This window comes from Limanda limanda, chromosome 10 (assembly GCF_963576545.1).
Source record: "Limanda limanda chromosome 10, fLimLim1.1, whole genome shotgun sequence".
NCBI classification, from domain to species: domain Eukaryota; kingdom Metazoa; phylum Chordata; class Actinopteri; order Pleuronectiformes; family Pleuronectidae; genus Limanda; species Limanda limanda.
The window spans coordinates 8,499,158-8,525,756 of record NC_083645.1 but is presented as its reverse complement, the minus strand read 5'-3'; the positions used below and the strand labels follow the sequence as shown (position 1 = coordinate 8,525,756).

At 42.9% G+C, this 26,599-nt stretch overlaps 2 protein-coding genes across 3 annotated transcripts; one reads left to right on the top strand and one right to left on the bottom strand.

Moving 5' to 3' along the window:
- The first annotated feature begins 154 nt into the window (after positions 1–154).
- rps6kal (ribosomal protein S6 kinase a, like) lies at positions 155–14,287 on the top strand. 2 transcript variants are annotated; one of them, XM_061079862.1, is made up of 22 exons: positions 155–480; positions 3,012–3,071; positions 3,146–3,262; positions 3,362–3,443; positions 3,555–3,635; positions 4,658–4,737; positions 5,452–5,558; positions 6,459–6,496; positions 6,616–6,758; positions 6,871–6,941; positions 7,058–7,146; positions 7,405–7,469; positions 7,851–7,953; positions 8,126–8,250; positions 9,111–9,233; positions 9,764–9,853; positions 9,941–10,099; positions 10,190–10,351; positions 10,690–10,766; positions 11,132–11,249; positions 11,470–11,610; positions 14,135–14,287. In XM_061079862.1, the coding sequence occupies exons 1-22, from the start codon at positions 454–456 to the stop codon at positions 14,258–14,260; spliced, it is 2,184 nt and encodes a 727-aa protein (XP_060935845.1). In that variant the 5' UTR covers positions 155–453; the 3' UTR covers positions 14,261–14,287. The 2 variants fall into 2 exon arrangements, with proteins under 2 accessions (XP_060935845.1, XP_060935846.1); XM_061079863.1 differs by lacking the exon at positions 155–480 and adding an exon at positions 655–965.
- An 8,640-nt stretch (positions 14,288–22,927) lies between these two features.
- On the bottom strand, positions 22,928–24,016 carry LOC133012068 (POU domain, class 3, transcription factor 4-like). The gene has a single exon (XM_061080032.1). It carries the CDS (start codon positions 24,014–24,016, stop codon positions 22,928–22,930), a length of 1,089 nt encoding a protein of 362 aa, XP_060936015.1.
- Between the last annotated feature and the right edge of the window lie 2,583 nt (positions 24,017–26,599).

Below are 26,599 nucleotides of genomic sequence, written 5' to 3'. Positions count from 1 at the left end.
CCATCACGTCACCCGGATGTTTGCATGTCACTCACAGCATGTCATGCAGCATCGAGCGCCCCCACGTCCTCCTCCGCCTCCTCCTCCTCCTCTTCCTCCTCCTCCTCTATCTCAGAAATCCGCCGCTTTGGTTTGGACGGGGGGAAATCCTTAACTGAATTGCGTCATCAATACGTCAATAAACTCTCATTCACTGACTATCAGGTACCACGGTAGCCGCCATATTCGCATCCATGGCCGGGTAGCGGTGCTCTGGGCGAGCTTGTGGTCCAGTCGTCGGCGGCATTAAGTGTTCCTGGCATCAACCCTTCGATCCGGTCTCGATCCGGCTCTGCATCTGGTCACCGAGGCTGAGCAGCCGGACTTCCACCGAGGGGGAGCCATGCAACGTGGAGCGGGGGTCTAGGTCGGACTACGATGCCGTAGACCTAAGAGAAGAATCCCTGGCACAAGATGGAGGTAAACAGCGTTAGTAGTGAGGTGAGTTGGCCGACGTGTGTTTTTGTGAATCTGCTTGACGCTGTTTGCGGTGCGCGCTGTCCCGTTAAGTTAGCTCGCCCCCCCTCCCGGGAGGCTGGGTACGGCTTAAATTCGCTTCACGACCCGCAGCGCACCGTGATGCATGCTAACGCGCTAGCTAATGCTAACAGCTGGTTTAGGTGTTTATTGTTGTGGCACTGCCCCGGCTTTCGTAGTTTGATAACCGCCTGTGCGGGCTGTTTCCCCCGCCGGTTCGTGTTCCGCACATAGGACGGACTCTTTATCCCACGACACACCACCTCCTTTAGGCTTTTGTTGTCGTTTACACTTCTCTGGAGGAGTTTGTTTCGTGGCTAGCTTAGCGGCTGTAGCATTAGCATGTGGCTAGCTTGCTAGCTGACAGCCTGCAGGCTTGAAACTTTGTTTTGCTCAACCTCCACCGCCTGGTCAACGGAGAGCTGGCGAAGGGCTTTGACTTGACAATGGTAAGGTGATAAAACATTTCAATATTGTTAAATGTGTTCAAAGTGTAGCTGTAGCTGGGTTCCATTTGTTCAGACGTCCTCACGGTTGTGGGCTGGCTTGGCAGCAGAGGCAGTGGTCCTGTTATAAACTGTAACTAGAGCAGTTTGTAAAATAGGTAGTAATTTATAATCTGATTAATAAAACTATTCATCCTCAGAGCTGGTAGTGTTTCAACTGCATTATCAGAGTAATGGATATGTGGGCTACAGAGGCTGTAACTACGTGAAACTCGTGATGGAGTCCAAACTAGTGTATTATTTAAAAAGGAAATGACCACCTTCAGTCTTTAAGTGAAACTCCAGTGATACCTCCTGTAGACTTCTCTGAATTCTGTCGTGTTACAGCTGTGGAGAGGTCAGGTTTGCTTTTGCTGGGTCCTCGTGTTGACATGTTTATTTACTAATGTGTACTTAAACCAATGGGACACCCTGAAGCTCATTCTTTGAGATTATTTGCAGTCATTCGCACCGTCTCACTTCCATTACTGTGTGTAGGTCAGCAGGAAGCTACAGTAACAGACACTTTAAAACCAGTCACATACATTGTTGATCGGATCTCTCCGCCTGATTTTTGGAAATTTGTGTCACGAAATTACCAATTAGTTCTGTTGAAGGTCCTCAGCGGCACGTTAATACCAATTGAACTGCATAGTGCTCTCAATATTTATATTAAATAAAAGTTCTCTTGCTACAAATGAGCACTTTACTGTTCACTGTCTGCTGAACGTTTGAAAGCTGCCAAGATAAAAGAAGCACACAAGTAAACATCGAGCTTAGCCACTTAATTTTTGGCTAGTGCTGATGCCGACCGCTTAATCCATTTTGTATCCGAGTGGAGATGAAGTGTAACCAAAGCCTTGTTTGCCAGCATCAGTAGGTCGTGAGATGATATTGTGTGTGGCTGTCATACCATCTTTTTCAAATAACTTAAAATGGCTTGCCTGCTTTGCAGAGAGTGTGGGATGCACTCGTGTTACCAGCCATGATGAGCCACATCAAAGGTGGCAATGAAAATGCATATGTGTGAATTTATGACCAAGCACCGTCCTGGCTCTCCCTGAATGTTAATACTTCACAGATGCACCACGGCTAACATGAAGACATTTTCTGTTTCATATCTTGCTTTGAAGTGTATATCTTGTCCTGATTTGAATTTTCATGTTGTTAATGTTATCGTATATAGCGCTGAGATATTAGAAAGTGGTTTGCTGGCCTCTGTTCTGTGCTTGTACGTGAGTGTATGTTGGTGGCTCCACCCACTGAGTGGGTTTGCGTAGTGCTATGACTCATCCCCCCTCTTCAGAGGCTTGATGGAATTCAACACACACAAACACACCAGACTGAACACATCATACAGGCAGAGCCTTCAGCACAGAGCTGAAATGCGCAGACCTGGTTAATCTTATTTTGGTCATTTAATTGTCTGATACACTTGAGATATCTGACATTGCACTTCTGACAATTTAATCACAGTGCATGTTTTTTTTTTAAATAAACCAAGAGAGGCATTAAACAGGCTCCTGAAAGTAACTGTGGGCAGTACAAAGCATGCATATCAGTGGTCATTTTTAAAAAGGCCTTTTGACACCGCGATCAGCCAGAAGAACCAGACCCGGTGTGTCCTCAAGAGGCTGAATGGTGACGCAGCTCCAGCTAAAATCAGCGTCCCAGAGCCAGTCAGACATGTTGTTTTTGCTCTGGCTGGGGATTAAGTTAGAATGCTAATAATGAGGGGCTTTTAGGGACGGGATGAGAGCTGGACAGCTGGACGGCTTAAAGTATGGACTCCATACTGTTTGACAACAAATAGAGCTTGAGTTGGATAAGTGAGTGTGCACTGGTATTGCATGTGACTCATCGATTTCATCTGTTGAATCTTCCATCATACATGTGGGCGTGCAGCAGCTGCAGTCACAGTCCTCTTAGCTGAGAGCAAGGATGAACCAGCTTTGTTGAGGTCTTCACTGTTGCTCACTCCTCTGATGAAATTTGTTGTTTTGGCTGCAGGTCAATGGACATCAGATCATGGACGAGCCCATGGAGGAGGGAGACTCTTACTCGCACTGTGTAAGTAATGATCGGCACGTGTGCATCTACCTGTTGTGTTGTGGGCTTGTCTCTTTCTGACACTGTTTGTGTAGGATGAAGGGACATATAAGGAGATTCCTATCACCCACCATGTGAAAGAGGGTTGTGAGAAGGCGGAATCATCCCAGTTTGAACTGCTCAAAGTACTCGGCCAGGGCTCTTTTGGCAAGGTGAGGAAACCAACAGAACAATCCCAGGTTTATTGCAATGGAAGGTGTTTGAATCCCTCTTAATTTTTCTCCCTCTCTCTCTCGCGCGCTTTATCTCAGGTATTTCTTGTCAGGAAGATCGTGGGTCCAGATGCTGGTCAGTTATATGCAATGAAAGTCCTAAAAAAGGCATCTTTGAAAGGTAATGCAATGAAACAGCTGAGACCACTTTCAACCCCAAAGTGCCAGTATTCAGTATTATCTCTCATCCATTTTCTCTCTAATGCCGTCCCCCGCTGTCTTGTCTCTCCAGTCAGGGACAGAGTTCGCACTAAAATGGAAAGAGACATTTTAGTGGAAGTGAATCATCCCTTCATAGTGAAACTGCACTACGGTAAGATACACAGTCTTATTTACGTTGCTGATTGTATTTGATCATGAAGATTTAATCTCTGTTAAGGTTTGATTAAGTATTGGATCCTTATGTGCAGTATCATGGGCCAATCCGATATAGCACTGTTTACTGCCTCTTATCAGAATACTTTTAGTGTTATGACAGTTATTGCACAGGACTTAGCCACATTTATTGCATCAGTTTTTAACAGACAAGATTGTCACATAAAAACAATGAAGCAAGGGTTTAAGTTAATATCTTCTTTCATTCTGATATTATATCAGTATCATTTTCGTTAATGTCAACATGCTATTGCTGTTTTTGTGTTGCCTGACTCAGGTTAAACCCTTTTGAACAACAGAGTAGAACGTATTTTATTATATACCTGACTGAGAAAGAGAACAGATAAATAAATCTAGGAATACACAACAATTACTTCCTTTAAATAGCTATTAAAGTACAGCCAAACTTAAAAATGGATGCTTCATTTGATTTTAACAGTACAGTAACAGTATAAAATAATGCAACTTCAGAATTAAATGAATATTGGAGTGAGTACCAAAAACATTTAGCGTGCAGCCACGGTTAAGAAAAATAAGGTACACGTTGCCTATTTACTCATTAGAATTTCCAGCATGAAATATGACCAATTTGCTGTCTTCTAGCACACTCTTGCTAACGCTACACTACCAGAAATCACTCCTTTGCCGCTATAAGAACAGTATGTGCCAGTAGCAGTACAGCACATAAAAAGTGATTTCTGGGGAAAGAAAATTGCAATTTGATCTTGGTGGAACGTAAATAATTTTAAAATGTGATATCAGACCGTAAAAAGATTCATGTACTGGCTGATGGCGAGGTGTGGCGCTGGCATTCTGGCAGTATCGGAGGCATCTCCGATGCTGCTATCAGTATCAGAACATACTGAATTGCAATGTTAGCATGTGCCACTGAACACCTTTGTTAAATCTGATTTATATATTTAGCATGTGGATCAATTATTTGTTTCCTTGTGTCTGCAGCCTTTCAGACAGAAGGGAAACTGTATTTAATACTGGACTTTCTCAGGGGAGGGGATGTATTCACTCGCTTATCCAAAGAGGTAAGCTTGTGTTCTCTTTGCTGACATATCATTATACTTTAAGTGTATTTGCACATTTTTTCTGCCTGTTATTTTGTTCTTGCTGATAAGGAAAGTACAGCGTGTCCTCCGATTCATTCAAGAATTTAATGGTATTGCTTTTTAAACGTATCAGTAAAAATCTGAAATACATATGCATCAAAGTTCATTTCTAAACCCGGAGGAGAACTTAATGGAACTTCACATGGAACAGGTGCAAAGTTAGCATGCAAGTGGAATTTGTTTATTTAATAGGACCATAAGTGCTGCCAAGTCACCTGTCTCTCCTGTTTTTTTGTTGCCTTTTATTCAAATTGCGACTTAAATTCCTCATGGCAACACAAAGCTCCTCTTGGAATCTTTATTCGCTTTTCAATCATCAATTGCTTGTCAAGCAGAAGCTCAGATCTGCTCTTTTCAAATGCTCTCCGGGAACTCAGACAATGTGTGATTGTTCTCTAAACAAACCTTGTGTTGAAAGCATGTCTCAGAAACAAAGCAATCGTTGCTGGCAGTGTCAAATCAACAGCTTGCTGAATCTTGTAAACTATTTGAAATGTTGATACTGTGACAATAATAATTCTGTTTTCTCTGTTTGTGGTTACTGAAGCTTAATACTGCAGTTGTGTTTTCTTTTGATGCTGAATTTCACTCCTCTTCTGAGTTCAGAGAGTAAATGTGTCCAGTTCTTATCAGGTTATGTTTACAGAGGAAGATGTGAAATTCTACCTTGCAGAGCTGGCCCTGGCCCTCGACCATCTGCACAGCCTGGGCATAGTTTACAGAGATCTCAAGCCAGAGAAGTACGAGTGCTCGACCTCACCTTCACCTTTTGATCCTTCACACTCTAACCCAACAGCATATACATCATCACCTAATACAGGAATAGCCAGCACAGTTGTAGTTTGCTCCTGGTTGATTACAAAACATATGTGTCATGATGATCCTTCCCTAACAACAGTGGGTAGAGCCTGTTGAGAGGCATTCATCATTGTTGCATGGTGATGATAATTATACAGTATAAAAATATTATAAAAAGGACATTTTAAGTTGTTTTTGACTCAAGATGTTCATATTTTACTTTCTCCTTTTCCCTACTGACTATAATGAAGTGGGACTTGATAGCTACGTTTTTTTTGCATAAAACATAGACGTAAGACGGTTTTAACAAGATGTCATAAAGAAAATGTAAATCCAATGGCAATGATTTACATACTATATAACCCTGTGTGTTTCTGTAGTGTTAAAGTCAAAGCTCAGGATTTTTAAGTTTAAGTGAGTTGTTTTCCTCAGGAAAACAACTATCGTAGGAAGGAGTCACACAGGGCAGGAATTTAATGCCTTTTAGGCTTTTTCTCTCTTCTTGTGCCTGCCAAGTAATTTCTACTGATAACTTCAACAAGATTGTACACACAGAATCATATCAGCTATATCATTCTTCACTTAAGTCCACAGTTTCTGATGAATTACATTTGGCTTTGAAATGAGTGCTCTGATCTATTGATTTGTATACTAAACAGGCCATCTCAAACCTCCACAACTCTAGGATAATATTTATGCAAAACTCCCAAGCCCTCGAATTTGTTCATATTTGACAGCAGAATTTTTGATGAGAGGACACAAATTGTTTCATTGTACATTGAGACTTGTCATGAAGAATGATATGAAGCTAACCTCCTTGGAAACTCTGTTTTGTCTTGCAGCATCTTACTTGATGAAGCTGGACACATAAAGTTAACGGGTAAGCTTTTAACTACTGCATGCACATTTATTGTAATGCACATATAATTAAAAAAATCATTCTTCATAGTAGAATTACTGTGTACCTGCACCACATTGCCTTTCATTGCTTTTGTGCAGACTTTGGCTTGAGTAAAGAGTCAGTAGATGCTGATAAGAAGGCATATTCCTTCTGTGGTACGGTGGAGTATATGGCCCCTGAGGTGGTCAACAGGAGAGGACACACACAGAGTGCAGACTGGTGGTCTCTGGGAGTATTGATGGTACATAAGTTCAAACGAAGTTACACAAACACTGATAAATTGATATTGATACTAACTGGTTAGAAAATAATAATGTTTGTTATATTCCCTTTATATCACTGTGTTTTTGCAGTTTGAAATGTTAACGGGGACATTACCATTCCAAGGCAAAGACCGAAATGAGACCATGAACATGATTCTCAAGTAAGTCATTATGTCCTGCATGTTTAAGGCCCTTAGAGCACAACATAAGTCGGAATTCATACGGTACTTAAATTCTTGTAAACCAGATTCACCTCTTTCTCTTTTCTTCCCTCTAGAGCTAAGTTGGGAATGCCCCAGTTTCTAAGTTTGGAGGCCCAGAGTTTGTTGAGGATGCTCTTTAAACGTAACCCTGCAAATCGACTAGGTAAGATGCATCACAGCTTTTGTCTGTTTGTGTGTGTAGACCTGTTAGAATGAGGAAAAAAATAAAAGGAACAAGGTGAGTTGATCCTAACATTGCACCACTCGCCTGGCTTGAGCTTGTTAACATTTTGGCGCCAATGTAAAGCAAATGCTCAAAACCACAGAGAGAAAAAAAATGTGTGAACGTGTTGATTCTCTAAAAACAATAGAAAAAACGAGCGTGCCAGGTTAACTGAACCAGAGTGATCTGTGTCTTCAGGGGCCGGACCCGATGGAGTGGAGGAGATCAAACGCCACGCTTTCTTTTCCACCATCGACTGGAATGTGAGCACACGCACACCTCCCTCTCATTTCTCACAGACCCACACAAACACTCGCATATAACTCTCCCAGCTTCTGTTGAGGCTTCACACCTTGCAAACGGTTGGCTTGGTGACTACTGGTCATCAGTCTTGGCCATGCCAGCCATGTTTGTGTGTCTGGGCTGAGAGCCAGTTCTCACTGTGTGTGCACTAATAGCTCTGTGTGAGTGTTTAAGAACCAGCAGGATACTATTGGCTGGACCGAGCTGGAGAGGGATTGGAGGGGGTTAATCTGGGAGGGGTCTTGGCCTGAATTCCACATAAGTTCACACACTCCAAACGGCTGTAGGTAGGGTTTGATTTGTAATATGCATGTGTGTGTGTGTACCTGTGTTTTCTTCAGAAACTGTACAGGAGAGAGCTCCAGCCCCCATTCAAGCCTGCAGCAGGAAAACCAGATGACACATTCTGCTTTGACCCAGAGTTCACCGCTAAAACACCTAAAGGTAAATCTACACCTACAGACATACATCACTTTTCGTTCACATGCTCTTTAGCTTAAAAATTCCCATCCAACCCTGCAGCCATGGAAACTGCAACCAAGCCCTGATTGCAGCTCCAAAATTTAGTGGGTGCTGTTCATCTGTCCATATTATGAATTATCTTTTGTGTATTTAGACTCCCCAGGTATCCCGCCCAGTGCTAACGCCCACCAGCTCTTCAAAGGCTTCAGTTTTGTTGCTCCAGCCCCTATGGACGAGAACAAGGGCTCCCCACTGCTCAGCATACTCCCCATTGTTCAGGTGAACACACATTATGTCTACTTTGCATGTGCACAGGTTGTTTTTTACTTTTCATCTTTTGCGCAAACCTCTGTTGATACTCATCCTGCAAATGAAACACTAATTCCATTTATCTCCAACAGTGAACTTCCTCACTTGTTTTAGCCATTTTGTAACATGATTCTGTTTACGATTTCTTTCGTTAGGACTTTTACACATGTTGCAGGCACCACATGAAAATGTATCACATTATAATTGAAATCCATCAAGTGAAAGCTAGCACATGGCCAGTAGTGCTGCTCAAAGTTAGAGATCGTCATAGTTGGAGACCTCTTATGCTATTATGAGAAGTGTAAAAAATCTTTGATTCAGGACAAATTATAACATGGCAAGTCGCTGACGTCAAGATAGTTATTGGAACACACATTTTCCAACTTGACAATGTTCAAAATATCACTTCAAAATTAAGAGTGTGGTTTTGTAACAGTTAATTGAAATTGGGATCATATGTTTGTAAAGACTGTCAACCATTAAAGGAAATGGCCCGTTATTTTTCCAAAGTGTTAGCACAAACACTAGAACTATTTGTCAAATAACATTTTATGCTTTTGCAGTGTGTGAACAGGAGACAAATTTAACAACAGCAGTTAACGTTTAAGGACAATTTGACTGCTGAATATATAGAAACATTACAATTGAAGATACAGTATATTTGTGAACAAACTTGGATCTGAAATACAACTGTTGACCTGTTTGGACCAAAACCATGGATCACATAAAAAGGATGTTTAGACATTTTTTGACAAGGACAGAAGCTTCTGGCTTTACTTGAGCATTTTAATTTATTCAGTTAATGTGAAAGTATGTAATCTTGTTTCTAGATGCACGGGGGCGCAGCCAAGTTCTCAGATCTCTACGAGCTGCAGGAGGACATAGGGGTTGGCTCTTACTCCATTTGTAAACGCTGTGTACACCGAGTCGCTGCCGCGGACTATGCTGTGAAGGTAACCAAACACAAAGAAATTTAGACATTAGATTGCGTTTTAAATGCATTTTAATCGTATATCAAACTATTTATTCCTGACTTCTAAACATCCACTTCTCAGATTAAGCAACATCCTGTTTCACTCATTCACACATTTACAGAGTCACATCCTTTTGGAGACCCAGTAATTGTATAGATGTGTGATTACAGAGTTTGAACTTTCAAGCACTTTTTTAAGCAAAAAGTATTTAAATCTGATCCTGCAATCTGATCAAAAAATGGACAAGGACACTACTGCGGTATACAATTATTTGTGAAACTGCTAAACATGAAGTTACCATGTTGAATGTGAATGGTGACACCAATACACCAATAGGGGGCAGCACAACTTCAACGTCTCAATATTGCAGCAATAATTCAAAACTTTGTTAGGGCAATGATCTGTTGTTTTTAAATATCTGAGACAGTTAAGATTTTTAAAATGGACAGTAAAATGATTATTTTCCATTTGATATTGACTACCTTTGTCTGTGCTACCACCTGTCCCAGATTATAGACAAAAGTAAGAGGGACCCCTCTGAAGAGATCGAAATCCTGATGCGATACGGACAGCACCCCAACATCATCACCCTGAAAGACGTCAGTAACATTTTTTCTATGAGCTTTGCGAGACAGTACATTTGTGAAGACTGACAGGTTGTCTTTGTGTTGGTGTGAATGTGTCAGGTGTATGACGAGGGCAGGTATGTTTACCTGGTGACGGAGCTGATGAAGGGTGGAGAGCTGCTGGATAAGATCCTCAGGCAGAAGTTTTTCTCTGAGAGAGAGGCCAGTGCTGTGCTCTACACCATCACCAAGACTGTTGACTACCTCCACTGCCAAGGGGTGAGGAAACACCTATGTACATGTACATGTACATAAAGAAGCAAAATGTAAAAATACTTTTACTGAATGTTTTCATCTCCTTCTCCAAAGGTGGTACACCGAGACCTGAAGCCCAGTAACATCTTGTATATGGATGACTCGGGGAATCCTGACTCTATAAGGATCTGTGACTTTGGATTTGCTAAGCAGCTTCGGGGAGGAAATGGTATCCTCCTCACCCCCTGTTACACCGCCAACTTTGTGGCACCGGAGGTGAGAGGGGGGAAATGATGGAGACAAAAATAAAACAAAAGGAGGAGGAAATGAAATACAGACAGAATCATGGAAAACTACAAGGGTGCTCAGAGAGCGCATAAATCCGCCAAGGCTAACATCCTTTTGTGCTTGATCTGTTCCAAAATATAATGGGTTCTTTCTTGCATCGTGCCTCATCCCTCCACATTCATGGAAATCAGACATGTATTTATCGAGTAATCCTGCTGAAAGCAAACAAACAACCGTGAAAATATAACCTCCTTGGCATAAGAAAAGATATATGATGGGAGAAAGTGTCTCTAATGGTGCATCTTTCTTTCTTTGTGTGTGTCTAGGTACTAATGCGTCAAGGTTATGATGCAGCCTGTGATATATGGAGTCTTGGAGTTCTACTGTACACAATGCTGGCCGGGTAAGACTGCACTCAATAGTAACTGCTGAGTAATTTGGCTTTAATGTGGGTGGGAATGATTTAACGGGGAAGTGCCCAAATTTCTCATTCAGTCCAATACCTTGAAGCAAAGATGGAGCTCAGGGGTTAAACAGCAGTGCTCTTGTCACTCTCTTCCTGTGCTCTTGATGTAATTATGGACATTAAACGTTGATCGAGCAGCGGATTTAAAGTTGCAAATTTCATCACCCTCTCCAGCCACAGTTTCAAATAGTTGTATTCATGCTATGTTTAATTACCACAAAGTATACAGAAAAATACTCTGAAACTATAATGTGTGTAATGAATTTGTGTTTCCCTAACCTCTGCTTTTACCTCCCTGTCAGGTACACACCGTTTGCTAATGGGCCAAACGACACACCAGAGGAGATTCTGCTCCGGATTGGCTCTGGAAAGTTCCTTTTGACAGGTGGCAACTGGGATACTGTATCAGACAGCTCAAAGGTACGCTCACTGTCACCTCAGTCTTAGCTGTTTTCAGACATGAACTATGAAAAATATCCAGACCCGGTTTTATATTTTTCGTGTATTTAAATGGTTGATACACATGAGTTTATCCATCAAATGACTGTTATACTATATTAAATACACCTTATTAGCAACAACATGATGTTGTCCTTGTCCTAGACACTTTAAAGACTGGATGTGTTAATGTTTGCTCCAGGATCTGCTGTCTCATATGCTACACGTGGACCCTCACCAGCGATACACAGCAGAGCAGGTCCTAAAGCATTCCTGGATCACCTGCAGAGATGCTCTCCCACACTTCAAGCTCACACGCCATGACGCACCTCACCTCGTCAAGGTGAGCCGGCAGTACATCTTTCTAATCAACAGACACTTAACACACAGAACCATTTCTCACCATGTAGGAGAACTAAAAGGTTATTATAACCTCCATGCATGTGCTTGCCTCATGGGTAATGACCCTTTGCTCAGAGCTTCTAAGCGTAAATGTGCACAATCGCTCCTCATCAGAAGAGCCTCTGAACTCTTCTACCTGATGTCGTACTTGGTCAATAATTCATCCATCTCTTATCTCAGCTATTGCTAACACCAGATCTAACACAGCAGATGTGTGCAAGCATTACTTTGCTACTTGATCTGGTCAGATTTTTCTTTTAAATGGAATTCAAGAGGTTTGTTTGATATTGGAAGACATATATACCTTAAGCATTAAAGTAGTTTTAGTAACAGGAACACTGTTGCAGGGCAACTAACAACAAAAATTTGTAACATTTTTGTGAAAGAAGATGATAGAAATCCAAACCTAAATCCGAAGTGAAAAGATAAAGGTGTACATTATATATTTACTATTGACCTGGACACTGTAAGAAACTTGTGATCTGGGGTTGTTGTGAGTTCATACAACATGACTGACATGCAACAAGGGGTCACACACAACACAATCTTTTGCCAGGTGAAACCCCAACTAGTATGTGTGGTTTTCGCCTCTTCATACCGCCTTCACCCTAGTTGTAGCCAATTCGTGGAGGAGGTGACATGTCTGCGAGCCTTAAGAATCGTGTCTTTGAATAGTTCACACATAGCAATTGGCGACTACTGATCATTTGCCAATTTGGCTGAGATCTGGGCCTTTTATCGTCATGTATTGGTGAGTGAAAAATCTGGATAAAAATCATGTAGTGTGAACTAGACTTCAAAAGTACAAAAACATAATAAAAAGAACACAACAGAGCAGCCGGGTCCTCCTTTTTCCCACCCCCCTAATCATGTCCTGGAGTGTTCTCCTAGTCAGTTATTCTCAGGCCCCCTCCAGAGAGAGAGGTTGTCTTAACAGCATTACTACCAAGTGCTCGAACCACCTAAGCGACCTCTCTTAATCTCAGGGAATGGCAGCTGTAAACACGGGTGCTGTCAAACTGCTGAACAGGGAGAGAGAGGTCAGCCGCCCCCACAGGAATCTGAATCTGTCTGTGACCTTGTTCTTTCAGGTACAACCTAAAAGCCTGTGATCAGAGGCGAGAGGGTTAGAAGAGCAACAGTAAATTGAGAGCTTTAGTTCGTGGCCCAGTTCCTTTTTTATCCCTTAATAACAAATCTATAGACTGTATAAAAAGATGAAGGACATGGCTGCTCCCCAAAAGTGAAGCCAAAGCTTCTGCAGTAGATAATAAAACTGGCCGTCTCCATGTTATAGGATGGGACATACAATTAACTAAAAAGTCACATTGCACAAATTATTCTCAAAGATGACTTCTGTAACTAGGTAGTTGTACCATCGATATTTCCTAGTGCTTTTCCAGTATAGTAGCGTGTTATGTATTGATGTTTACATGTAACGTAACAGATATGCTGGAAGGTTGGACTCTTGTCTTACACCTGGCTTCAGTTGAGGTGTTAAGCGTCACTTGTTTGGCTAGAACCTCAAAAGAACCTAGGTCTTTCAATGCAAAAATTTGAAAGGATCTCGATCCACAATACAATTCCTGCAGAGTTCTCATCCAGTCAAGAGCCTTTTCCAACTGGTCAGGAGGAGTGGTCACTTCTGCTGAAAAGCTCTGTTAATGGCTGTGGGTTAAGTAAATGATTGATCATTACCGCCCTGCTACCTGACTGTACTTATACATCAGGTTAGACTGATGCTTCAATTTATTCACACTGGTTACATTCAATTTTAACTTTTCGCTAACCACATACAGACCATAAATTGTTTTTCCAATCTTCAGTAACAGGTTTAGTGTCGAGTGTCGACTCACTCTTAGTCATCAGTCCCACTGCTGTCGGAAATGTATTCCTGCGCCTCTCTTCTCTCCCACGTGTGATTCAAGGCCTGACAAATGGTTTATATTGAAATGCCTCACTGGACACCACTGCTGTCACAAGTTGTTATTTACTAACCTCTTTTTTTTAGCTCAAACTAGTCTCAACAATTCAGCACCTTTTCTTGTCAGGCCTTGACTACATCCAGCTACATATATAATGTTGAGTGAAAAACTCAGAGAGCACATACCATATCTCACAATGTTTGGAATCCTGCTAAAACAAACACAGATAAAATCGTAACCTCCTTGACGTATGGAGTAAGTCAACTGTGAAATGAATTGCCAGTTACACCACAGATTTGTTCATTAAAAATTTCCACTGAGTGAAAGTGCTGAGCTAAAACGTCGAAAATATTTCTCAAAGTTAGGAAGTCATCTTCTGTGAAATGTGCATCATAAATGCCCTGAGTCATATAAAACTGACCAGTGTCGAGTAAACACCGTCAGGATAAGTTTGACAGCTAAACGGACAAACCAACAAGCTGCTGACATTTAGAGTTGTGTAAATAATAAAAGTTTAATGTTGTCATGTTTCACTTCCAGGGAGCCATGGCTGCCACCTATTCAGCACTGAGCCAGAAGACAAGTCAACCTGTGTTGGAGCCTGTGGCAGCTTCCAGTCTAGCGCAGAGACGCAGCATGAAGAAACTCACCTCAACAGACATGTAGACACACACACACACACACACACACACACACACACACACACACACACACACACACACACACACACACACACACAGACACAGACACAGACACAGACACAGACACAGACACAGACACAGACACAGACACAGACACAGACACACACAGACACACACAGACACACACACACACAGACACACACAGGCTCACCCTCCAGTTTCAACCTCACTCTCAGTCGAACTCTCGTACGCAGATGCGTCCACACACAGACCCAGGTCCTGGCCAGTTAGAGCTACTGTCTCCCTCTGTTTTTTTAACCTATTTATTTGACATGCTCAACACATGCACTCACACCCACCTGAACATGCACGCACACACTGGACGGTGTTGCATTGTGAAGAGGTCAGCTGAAGAGGAAGAGGGGAAACTCACATATCTGTTACTGCTGGGGAGACAGCCAGTATTTATTTTCCATAGCTTTCATATGCACTTGCCCTCTTCGCCTTTCATTCTTTCTTCCTCGCGTGGGGAAGAGACGCACCAGCGGATGTTCTCCTTCACTGTGATTGGCTGATTCAAAGCTGCTTCGGTAAACTGTGCCCCCCTCCCCACTGCTCTTCATCTTCTCGGTCACCCTACTCGATTCTCTCTCCCACCCTGTTGTTTGCTTTTGATCTCTAAACTTCTTCTCTTCAAAGTGTAGTTCTGGTTTATGTGTGATGCTATTGACTGAGGGACATTGTACGACTGTTTCCACTGTAAAAAAACAAAAAGATATGTGTATGCTTGTGGCAGGTTTAGATGTCCCTCGGCTTCAATATCATCTGCCAGCACTTTTGGTAACATAAATCCATGTGTGGACACAACCTGTATTTATTTTCCCCTTAAAATGCACCGTCTGACTCATGTTATTTTGTGTGTATCAGAAGAGGTAAAATAAGCTGCAGATGGACAAAAAGAAGACTTAGAAGGGTGAAACAATGTGGTAACGATAACAGACATTTTAGTTTGCATATATATATATGATGAAGATGAAGAGCAAGTGGGGGAGCTGTAGGGATTTCTCTGGGGGGGACGGGAAGCACCCCGTCAAACCAGAGGCGGATTAAAAAAAAATAAAAAAGTTAAAAAAAGATTTCCATGGATATCTCTTCAAAAAGACATTGTGGAAACTGTATGATATTGTATTTATTTCATTTGATTTTTAAGATTCTATTTTTCTTTCAAGTTATGTATATATTGACATTAAAGATCATTATTGACATGCATTCACTGTGGTCTGAGCTGGTTTGTTCTCTGTCTGGATTCAAAACGTGACAATTAGATAACAATATTGACTGTTGATAACGACATGACAGCTTCCCAAAGGAGAGGCCAAATCACCTTGACTGCCTCCTGGTGGCTGGCTGCAGTACAGGTTATAAACCTTGTAGTTTTCTCAAAGCTTGTTCTTCTAAAACATACCGATCCAGGTGCTCAGTTTCCTGTAAGTTTGGTTTTCATTAGTTAAACGTCATTATTTACAACTGAGACTGACAATCCGTCGAGCCCCTAAATTCAATAGGACCCCTGCCTCTCCATTCCCAGATCAATACTATGCAGAAGATGGTGGCGTTCTTATCGGGGATATTTGAAGTAAATATCTTAATAGTGGGAAGAAGTGAAGATGCGTTAACCATCTTCATTTGCAGTGTATGGGTAACTATCTTTATTGTGCAGGATAGTTAGAACCTAATCTACACTGCACTCTAACATCCTTAAGCCCAAATCTGTAACTTGAAGCCACAGGTTATAATTACAGTGTCACACAGTATTTCCATCGGTTTTTGCTGACGTAGAATGTGGCTTGCTGAAATAAACTGTAACAGTAGCACAAGTAAAGGAAAGTTATAAAACAAGCAAACCTGTTCAGTTGCTATTTAAAAATGATTGATTAGTGTAGCTGTAAATGCCAAACTGTTTTAGGGCTAGATCTAAGAAGTATTTTTTGTGATTTGAGTGGAACAATCCTTTAGAATAAAGATTCTCATTTCCCTTTGTTTCCTTCTCTTACAAAACCTAAATAAGATGCAAAGTATATTGGCCACCACTAGGTGGTAACACTGTCCAGTGCATGAGAAGTTGAATGAGCGGCTAAATATGCAGCGTCCCTCTGTGGCTCTGTGTCCTGCCCTTATGTAAATGATCAGTCTCGCCTGCTTCCATTTTGTCTGTCCAACCCCCCACTCCCCTGAGAGTATGAGCTGCTCTAACCAGTGGTGTGTAAAGAGAATGGTGTGTCTGTGTGTGTGTGTTGCTGTGTGTGTCAGAACTGTCATGACCAGACAGCAGAGGATGGAGATCTAGGCAAGGAAAGCAGATGGATTGAGGCACCGCTCCCATCAATGCACACATACAAACACACACGCACACACTGTGGCCTATGGACCAGCTGTTGTCCTTTTCTCCCTGCCACTGCCTGAGCGTCTCCCTGTCCTCGTCTCGCTCTCCCCCTCTCTCCTGGATTAGATGCATTTTGCAGGCAGCCTGGGAGCTGAGAGGTAAACAGTGGGGCTAATTGCTTTGACATACTGCTTTTTGTTTTGGCCTCCTGGTGCTAATCAAGCACTCGGCTAATAAGTCTGCCTGGCAAGCAGAAAAAAAAAACCCACCACTGTGTTTGGGCTGGGAGGAAGTGTGGAGCGGGACAGGGTGTCTCTCACTGTGACTTATACCCCATAATAAAGTGCGTCTCTGTTCATATCTGCAGTGCACATTTGCCCGTCATCCAGAGTTCCCACAGTGCTGCTGTGGCCGGGTAGCGCCCCGCTCAGGTGTGAATCTATTTATCCTCATTAACAAGCGTCTCCCCAAAGTCAGCCAATTAACACGCTGCTCCTAATGAAGCCATTAGCTGTCAGATGAGGTAGAGGCACTGCTTGTCATCGGCCCACTGTGTGTATGTATATGTGTGTGTGTGTGTGTGTATCCATTCTTGCTGCTAATAAAAGCAGGAGAATTAATGGAGTGAGCGTGTGTGATAATGAGTTAATGTGGAACAAGCAGGACGAGCAGTGATCAGCCCTCTGTCTCAAGTGAAGATATCAGACACAGTGATTTACTCTCAGAGCCATAAACAGGCCTTTCTCCTCTCACATATACCGGGTGTGTGTGTGTGTGTGTTTGATACATGCTCACAGGGAAAGTGGGATAATGAAAGCTCCTCTTTAAACTGGGCTCACTTCACTTGTCTCTGTAGCTTTGGAAATCAGGCCTTCTTCTTATTATAAATGTTGACCCTGTGCAGCCCGGTGTGACCCCCCTCACCTCACATCAAAGTTTTGCAGCCTCAAAAATAACAAACTGCGTGTGTCACTGGGTGCCCATGTGTTCCTTAATGGAGCTATCACACTGCACAACCTTAATATGGTTTTAATTGTCAAAGTAATTGCAAAGACATGAATGGTGGAGCCTCGGTAGAGACGAACAATAAGATCACAGAGGCAGCTGTTCTACTGACACCATTTTCTCTTCCGTCTTTGTCAGTGGTTGAATATAAAAAATTACAAAAAAACTGGAGATAGCAGGTTTCTGAGACGCTGCACTGATCTAAGGAGGAGTTAAAAAATTAAAATGAAGAAAAAAACATTTAACCAGTGGCAACAAAGAGCCACACAGAATTTTCCATTCTTGGTTTTTATAGACTCATATAGCCGGGGTGTCTCCCAGCACCCAGCCCCCACCCTGCTCACCACACTGGGCCTGCCCAGCTTCGTCAGGGGATGCCAGAACTGAGGATGTGAAATTGATTTTAGGTTACGCAGTTAATCGTATTAAACATTCTTCCCCTTCTTTAAGCAATCCCTGCCTTCCTCATCCACTCGGCTCTCTCCTCTCCTCCAATCAGTTCTGTCTTCAAATACACTGTCATTACCAAACAATGGTTCCTCTGCCCTCCAGTCATCACTTATCAAGTTTGGCCACCTTTCACTTTGAAGTTGGTGTCAGTGCCCTGCAGAGGTAAGAGACGAGCTGACCTGCTTTGTGTTTTCATGCAGGGCTCTACAGAAGTACACCAGCAGAATCCAAAGAGTCCGTGTGTGATTCCCTACAGGTGCAACAAGTGTGAGAAGCATTGCCAAAAAATGTGTTTGAGCAATTTCAAACATGCAAATTCTGGTGTGAAAACACCAGAAATCCGTCGCTCCAAATCAAATCAAAGCCTCGCTCGCTTGCTCTCTGAGGTCAAACAGTTGTTCGTAAAACAACAGTTTCTGAACTATTGAGTGTCACTGTCAATAGGTTCAAGCTTCATCAAAATCTGGCAAGGCCTTGATTTGAGATTGTTTAAAGAGTTGATACAATCAGTCATGTTTGTTGGCTACAGCTGATCAACTTCTCTTTTTATGAGCATATTTTATCCGCCCGCTGCTCCCTGTACAGTGACTTTTGGTAGAAAACACTCACTGTGCTTTTAAAGAGAACCTTTTTTTAGAAGGACGTTTGGTTGAAACAAGCAAATATTTCAACAATTTTGGAATATCATAGAAACTCATGATTTTATTAAACAAAATATGTGATGTTACACACGCAAGTGGTGAAATCTTGCTTGAAAAATATCCCACCTTTCATTATTTTCTGCATAGCATTATGTTCCAAACTAATATTAATTCCTCAGTTTAATTAGATTACATATGAATATAATTATTCTGCTATTATTTTAGAGTCATATTTTTGGTTGTTTTTTCCTTGTAGTTGCAGTTTTCAAACAAATTATATTCAGTTGATTTTTCCTGTTGTTTTTTGATCTAAAAGCTCAATTAAAGTGTAACATACAATAAAATGTAAATAACCCCCACAAAGGGCTGTAAATTCAAGAAGTGGGTACGGGAGATTTTTTTTTGCTTATTTGCTTATTTCTTGTTTATATCAGCATTTTTAAAAAACAGTCAAAACAATCCCTCTGGAGTTGAACTTGATCATCTAATAATTGGTTGACGTATATATGTAAGTTATGATTAGATAATAATCGTTTTTCTAAGCAGCCACAAGCTAAAAAGGTTGGGAACCACAGCTTTAACATATACGGGGAGTTGTAACAACCAGTATGCAGACAAGGATCACATATAGTGGCCTAAAAGAAGAGGTATGAAATAACATATAGGACCTGACAATTTTCTTTTGTTGGAAGGACTCAGAGGAGGGTAAAAAAGTAAAGGATCATTACTGTATCTACACTTAAAGTGAAGGAAGAAATAGAAAAGTCCAACAGTCACATGTGGCCGCCTGGCAGCCGATATTCATTATTCCCATGTATGAATCCTCTCATGTGGGCAGCCGTTGTGTTCCGATGTGCGTTCTCCGTACGACAACTACACTGCAGCCCTGTGCTTCTCCCTCCTATCTAATTAGAGAGAGATGTGATGTGCGACGTCCTCTCTCTGGCCTCATACCACACCGCTTTTACTGCACACACATACATCAGCATCTTAGAAACTTTTTTTCCCCTCCTGCTTTCTCTGAATATTTCTGCTTTTAAACATGCTGCTCTTTCATCTTAATGTTTTTCATTCACTTTATTGACCTTCAGAGATTTTCTCTTTTAAAGCGTTGGGGGCAAAATAACAATGTTGTTATTAAAAGCTTTGGAAAACAATTTATTTGGAGGAATTTTCCCCTATGTTGTTTGTCTTTTGACATCCTAACTTTGAAGCAAAGACTTTGACAGAGGAGGCAGATGAGAAGAGAAGAGAAGCATTGAGATGATTATGAGGAAGAGGAAGGTGAGAGTCAGCCGGTGCCATTATCCCCTGTCAGTAAACAACTCCTGCTCCTCCTCCAAACTGCCACTACACAAGTCACCACACTGCTGCTCCTCTATTGTCACTGTCCTGCCTGGTGATCAGCCTGTGCTCATACTTAACATCTGATTCAGAGCCCCAATTATTTGCTCACGTGCACCACTAAGTCATGCAACCTCCAGCACTTTGGAAAAAAAAGAATGACCTCAAGTCCATCTCTTTTCAAACCTCGCAAACACGCTTTCATCTCACACCTGTTTGGATTTCTCACATTTTCCCCAGGTCAATCATTTTGGTATAAGTTATGTATGTGGAGGTATGCGTTACTCATTACAGACACATTTGGACGGTGTGACTCTCTGTGTGTTTTGGTGCTGGAGCTCCACACTGCTTCAGTGTGAGGTGGAGGAGACACTGCAGTGTGCTTGGCTTCGCTCTGCTTGTTTGCTCGGCTGCTGGCTGCTCCTCTTCCATTCAGGGTCTTTTTTTTTATATCCCCCACACAGAAATCTGGGATTATTTCAAAACTAAAATAGATGGATGGAATCAATCAGCCATGGTTTTACTTTTTTTTTCTTCTTCTTGTTATTCTTCTTCTTCTTCTACATAACCGCCCCCTTTCACCTCCACCCTCACACCCTTTTCTCTCTCCTCTCTCTGTCTCCCCCACCCCCCTCTCAGGGCTGCAGACTGAGTAGATGCATAAATTCAGATGCATTAGTATTCCAGTCAGGCTCTCCATTTCAAGGCAAGGCCTAGCACCCTTCCGCCTCTCCTCTCCTCTCCTCCTCTCCCTCCTTCACTCTCCCTCTCCAGCTCTATTTTTGAATCATTTAAGCAGCACTTCATCTATGGGCCTACTTATTTCAAAAAACATCCTTAAATTATTTTTTGGCATTATGATTTTGTTTTTGTTTTTCGGGACTATAACTCTATTTTGCCCTTGCATGCCCAATTATACGCAGCTGTAGTCTTTGAAATGAGATTCATCTGCTTCTGATTGTGTGTGCGCTTGAGTGTGTGTGTGTGTGTGTTTGAGTGTGTGTGCTTGTCATTGTGTTTTGCTGTCAGGCCCAGCAGCCCAGGCGATAAATCACGCATGTCTGATTGAGGAGGGCAGAGGGCCCGGACAATAACATTTTAGTGGAACTGTGGGAGAAAGCGCCTGAGCTTTGCTGTGATCTGTGCAGAGAGCCCACAGACCTGCAGCCAGGCTCCTGCTGAACCACTGGACAGTTTACAGCTGTTAGTGACATGCAAGTAAAAGAAGAAGAAGCAGAGGAATAAAAAAACTTAGAAAAGTTGCCCTTTGACATGACATTGAAGTGAAGGTTATGTTGCTTCATCATAAAGTTTAAATATATACAGTGATTGTTATAAGTGTGTTAGTCATGGATTTACGTTGAACTGTTACCCAACACAAAATATTCAAATTATGCACAATTTCAAAGGACTATTAAAATAACAAATTGTGTTCAGCATTTTAAATATTGCCTTAATTATAATAATTATAATAATAATTATAATAATATCTTAATAATAATTTTAAGTCTATTTCTAAATTCTAAATCTTCTGTTATTATTATTTTTGGACAGTAAACAGTTGTAGCAAGAAATTGTTTATTACAACATACATAGTTTATTTCAAAACATAATACAAGCTTTATACTGAAAATAAATAATCACTCGAGCTGTTCATCGAAATTTGGAATAAAACCGCCGAAACAGTTCAATCTTACTGAAAATATTTTGTTTTTTTTACATTGCTAATTAAGTGCATGAATAACTAAGAGCATTTGTTTAAATTAATGACTTCAAAAAGGGTAATATATAAAACTGTACAATATTCGAAAAAATACTTAAGAAATAAACCAAATAACAGGAGTATTTAAGATTATAAAAAGATTTTTTGATAGTGAACGTACAATAAAATTATAGGCAGGTGTATAGCGTCAGTCAAGCCCCTCTCTCTGTCTCTGCTCTCGGCTCTGGTTCAGAGTCCACACAGTGTGTATGGTCGAAGATGATTGAAATCAAATAAATGAGTTTATAAATAGCTCTGACTGTGCGTGTGTCTGTGTTTGTGTGTGTGGTGCTTCACAAGGCCATTGGGGAGGATGTAAATAAAGGAAAATCCTCCAAGTGCTATTATGTCGGTAGCTCTACATCTGGAATGAAGGCCCGTGTCTGCATATGCACAAATAATAATAAAATATAATAATAATTACAGATCTGCTGAGAGTATGTTGTAAATGTAAATATGCAGAGAACTAAAGCGTCGTGTATAAGCCCGTAGGGAAGCGTGAGGTGGACTGTAAAATGGCCTCTGGTGCTGCAACAAATCAATTAAGAAAAGTGATATTATTATCAGTTTCACTCCACTGATCATACGGCAGAGGCCAAGTGTGTGCGTGTGTGTGTGTGTGTGTGTGTGTGTGTGTATGTGTGTGCGTGCGTGCGTGCGTGTGCGTGAGAGAGAAGCCAAAACAAATCAAAAAGCATCAGTCCCCACACTGTCATTATTATCGAGCTGATGGGAGAATGGTGACACAAACCACAAACCAAAGGCGCTGGCAGGTTATCATTATATAGGCACATTTTGTATTTAGATCCGTGATGTAGAAAATCATTTTGGCTCCAAAAAAAAAAAAAAGAACAGGTGAAATGTGAAAGGTTTGATATGCCGCTATAGAATAAGAGTAATGCCCTCATGACAGGTTTAGAAAACGACGAAGGCTGGACGGGTATCTCTTGTTATTGTTTCAGTGCTGGAGAGGCGTCCGGGACGAGCCGTGCCGGGACAGGCGCTGCGCAACGGGAAGGAGAGAGTCTGTGGCCGGGGTCAGGGTGGGGGGGTGAGGGGTGGGGGGGTGGGGGGTGTGTGGTGCTGGGATTCCTCCCGACGCTTCGGTCAGAGATCGTGACACGAGGACGCGTCCCCCGCACTCCCGCTATGCGAGTAGGGTCCGTCGTGCGGCGGCTGCTCCCCCGGCGGCGTCATGCGCTTCTCCTTCTGCCGCCGGTTGCAGAACCAGACCCGGACCACCTCCTTCTCCAGCTGCAGCGAGTCCGCCAGCGCAGTGATCTCCTGCGCCGCGGGCTTGGGACACTTGAGGAAGTGCGTCTCCAGCACCCCCTTCACGCTCACCTCGATGGACGTCCTCTTCTTCCTCTTCCTCCCCTGAGCCGCTATCTTGTCTATGCTGCTGGAGCAGCCCGTGGTGGAGTCCGCCTCCTCCAGCCACTTGTTCAGCAGCGGCTTGAGTTTGCACATGTTTTTAAAGCTCAGCTGCAGAGCCTCGAACCTGCAGATGGTGGTTTGGGAAAAGACGTTCCCGTACAACGTGCCCAGAGCCAACCCCACGTCCGCCTGCGTAAAGCCCAGCTTGATCCTCCGCTGCTTGAACTGCTTGGCAAAGTGCTCCAGCTCGTCCGAGGTCGGCGTCTCCTCGTCGGAGTGGTCGTGGCAGTGGTGCCCGCCGAGGTCGCTGTGCTCCGGGCTGAGCGTGTCCCTGAGGCCCGGGTGCATGCCTTGGCCCTGCGGGTTGGGGGGAGGCGTGAGCCCGCCGTGGTCCAGCATGCCGTTGACAGTGAAGCCCGTCTGGGAGTAGAGGTTGATCTGCTGCCCGCTGGTGATGGAGGAGTTGTGGGACACGGGGGTTCCCCAGGCTCCCGGGTGGTTACCATGGTTGTTGTGATGAGGGGAGTGATGCGCTACGTGCGAGGACCGGTGATGGATGATGCCGAGCTGCAGGTCCTCCCGGCCTGGTTTGATGTCCTGCTGCTCCAGGGAGGACGACCAGGGGCTGCCCTCCGACAGGCTGCTCGCCCACTGGTGCCCGAGGGGGTGTCCGTTGCTCTGGACGCTCTGCAGGTAGTCGCTCTGGAGGAGTTTCTGGTGTCCTCTGTAGGGGCTAGCAGGCTGCATGGCCTGGCTGTCCGGGTGGATCATTGGACTCGAGCTGAGCAGGGTGTAGGGGCTGGAGGCAGCTGTGGCCATGCTGGCTGCTGAACCCCACTAGTGCTACTGAAGGGAGGGAGCAGCTCAGCCTCTGACATCTCCCTCTCTCTGGAGTCTCGGCAGCAGCCTAACACTGACTGACAGCCTGCACCGCCACTCACGGGCCGACGGAGACGCAGTGACGACGCGTCTCCACCAATGACGGCGCAGATGCCAGAACCACCGCCTCTGGCAGCGCGCTGCGGGAAGGAAAGGGTTACAGGCAGTCGAACCGGAAGTGAGTCGGGGTGCTGGTCCAGTGGGTCTGGCTGTGGAGCGATGTGCGCGTGAAGCGCAGTTCCTGTTTATTAATTAAAGTTTCCAACTGATTTACGCACGAGTTTATTGCTACTCCTGTCACCCTTGAGCGCCTGCGAAGGAGGAGATTAAAGCGCAATGGCATTTGTTAGACGTGCCAGCACTTAATTTAGAAGGATACAATCAAACCAAGAGCAGTTCACACTGCTACTGATTAACTTTTGGAGAATACTTCCCCCGGTGTTCATAGAATGACACGTCTCAAGGTAGTATTTGCGCAAAGGTGTTTTACGCACGGGCCATTATCCATGTCCTGTTTGGCCAGACCATAACCACACTTGTCATCGGTCTATAATTACAATCTAGACTTTTAAATGAGATTTTGGCTAAACTCAGACTTTTTGCTGCAACATGGTGACACGTGTTGTCATCAGACATGTTTACAATCGAAAACCTCTTCACTTTCTCATTTTCTCAAAGACGCAGAGCAAATGTATCCTCACACATTACACCTTCACACTTCCAGTCTTTAAGTATCTCATCAGTTTCTCTCAGAGTTGGGGAAAAAAGATATATATGCACATCTGAGGGGCAAAACTTATCCGTTTAATTATATTTGCCATTAGATGACTGCGTGCTAGTCTGTTATGGGTTTGAAATTCCATTAAATATATTGCTCGAGCTCCCAGGTTAAGCTTGATTTAAATTTGCATACATTTTCATACATTTAGGAGAAATAAAAGAAGGCTGCAGCCACCAGAAAGTCATTAAATAGCGCCGAGCCGAGGAGCATGGCTGTGGAGGGAGAGAGGGAGAGGGAGGCACAGAGAGGAGGCCGGAGCAGGTGAGCGGACCGCGGGCTGGATGTGTTGGACAGGGCCGCTGGAGGGCTGGACGGAGAGGGCCTCGGTCAGCGGAGGAATGAGGGGAGGGAGCTGGCAGGACAGGGTTTGCTCTGAAGCCTCATGTAGCCAACACGGGATGGAGGAGAGATAAGTTAGATTCTAATATGTTTTTGTTGTTTTGTTCTTCTCCTAACTCCAGTGTGGTGCTATGCGTAAATTCTTCATTTGAAACTTCTGTGAGAGTGGCTGAATATTTGATGTGAACGTCAGTGTTGTTCCACTGCCCCAGATTGCTGGAGTGGATCGTTTGCTTTGAGTCGTGGGTGCATGGAAATATGCAGCATTACACGCAATAAAGAAAATAAAAAACAGATGCACAAAGGTAGCCATGGCGTTACAGTACAATGTGTGCCATTTTTTACGCGTCAGATTAAATGACACGCTGGAGAGATTTGACTTTGAGAGATTACTTTTCAGAAAAAAAGCAACAAAAAAAAAACAAGTCTGAGCATGGGAATAATATTTTTGCAAATCGTTAAAAAAAAAAAAATACAAGAAAAGAAAAGAAAAACAGCTTTAATGATTTTTTTTTGTGTTGTTAAAAAAATGAAGTGTATGTTTTCTGTTCAGGATAAAGCAGGCAGGAGAGCGACTTGGAGAGGGGGGTTGTATTGCTCTCGATAGTCTAAGTTTCTAAGTGTAACAGATGCTTCTCTAGAAACGCTCCTTGTGCCGATTCCTTTTATTCGCGTCGACATTTTTCTGCCGTCGAGCGCGTTTCCATAGCGAGGCGCATAAAAGGCAAATCCCCGCTCCGCGCCTCCAATAAAGAACCCATTCACAGATAACCCGAGCAGCCAGCCCCGCTACACTTGCACCATGCAGCAGTGCAGAGCAGTGCGGGCTCTCCGTGCACGTTGCTGCTAAACAAAACACACACACACACACTAATGAGCCATAATTTCTCGCATCTCGTCTTTTTTTTTATGAAATGCCAGTTTGCGCTTGTTTATCGTGTTTGTTCAGCAGCGTGTTTGTGTTTATTCGGCGGCTCTGAGTGAATCTTATACGGCTGATTATCTCCTGACACACTGTTTGTTGTTAGGCTGTGGGAGTAAATAGAAATATGGGTAAACTATGACCTCATTATATTAGTGATCACCGTCAGGTAAACTCAGACCAGTTGTATTTTGTGGGCAAACGATGTATTTATTCTTTTGTGTTTTATAGGCCCAAATAACGTGACGCCTGCATTTAGTGTAATGGGTTTGAGATTTATTCAAACACTAACCAAATAAATTGTTGTTCGAAAAAAGACGTTTTTAAAAAAAGCTATTTCCATTTGAACTCATTTTTGTCTTCAAGCTAAATGAATTGTTTACTCATCGCAGTTGGAGGGAATTAGAATTAGTTTGGGTAAGTCTCCATGTTTCCAGAGTAAGGATGAAAATTGTATATTTTTCAATGGAGGTTTGGTTTC

What these genes read in the sequence shown, in the direction of transcription:
- rps6kal (XM_061079862.1), top strand. Translation starts at nt 454, where the DNA reads ATGGAGGTAAACAGCGTTAGTAGTGAG. An exon ending in GGTCTCTGGGAGTATTGATG is followed by an intron (nt 6,759 to 6,870) that starts GTACATAAGTTC and finishes GTGTTTTTGCAG; the next exon opens with TTTGAAATGTTAACGGGGAC. An exon ending in ACGCACCTCACCTCGTCAAG is followed by an intron (nt 11,611 to 14,134) that starts GTGAGCCGGCAG and finishes TTTCACTTCCAG; the next exon opens with GGAGCCATGGCTGCCACCTA.
- LOC133012068 (XM_061080032.1), bottom strand. Translation starts at nt 24,016, where the DNA reads ATGGCCACAGCTGCCTCCAGCCCCTACACCCTGCTCAGCTCGAGTCCA.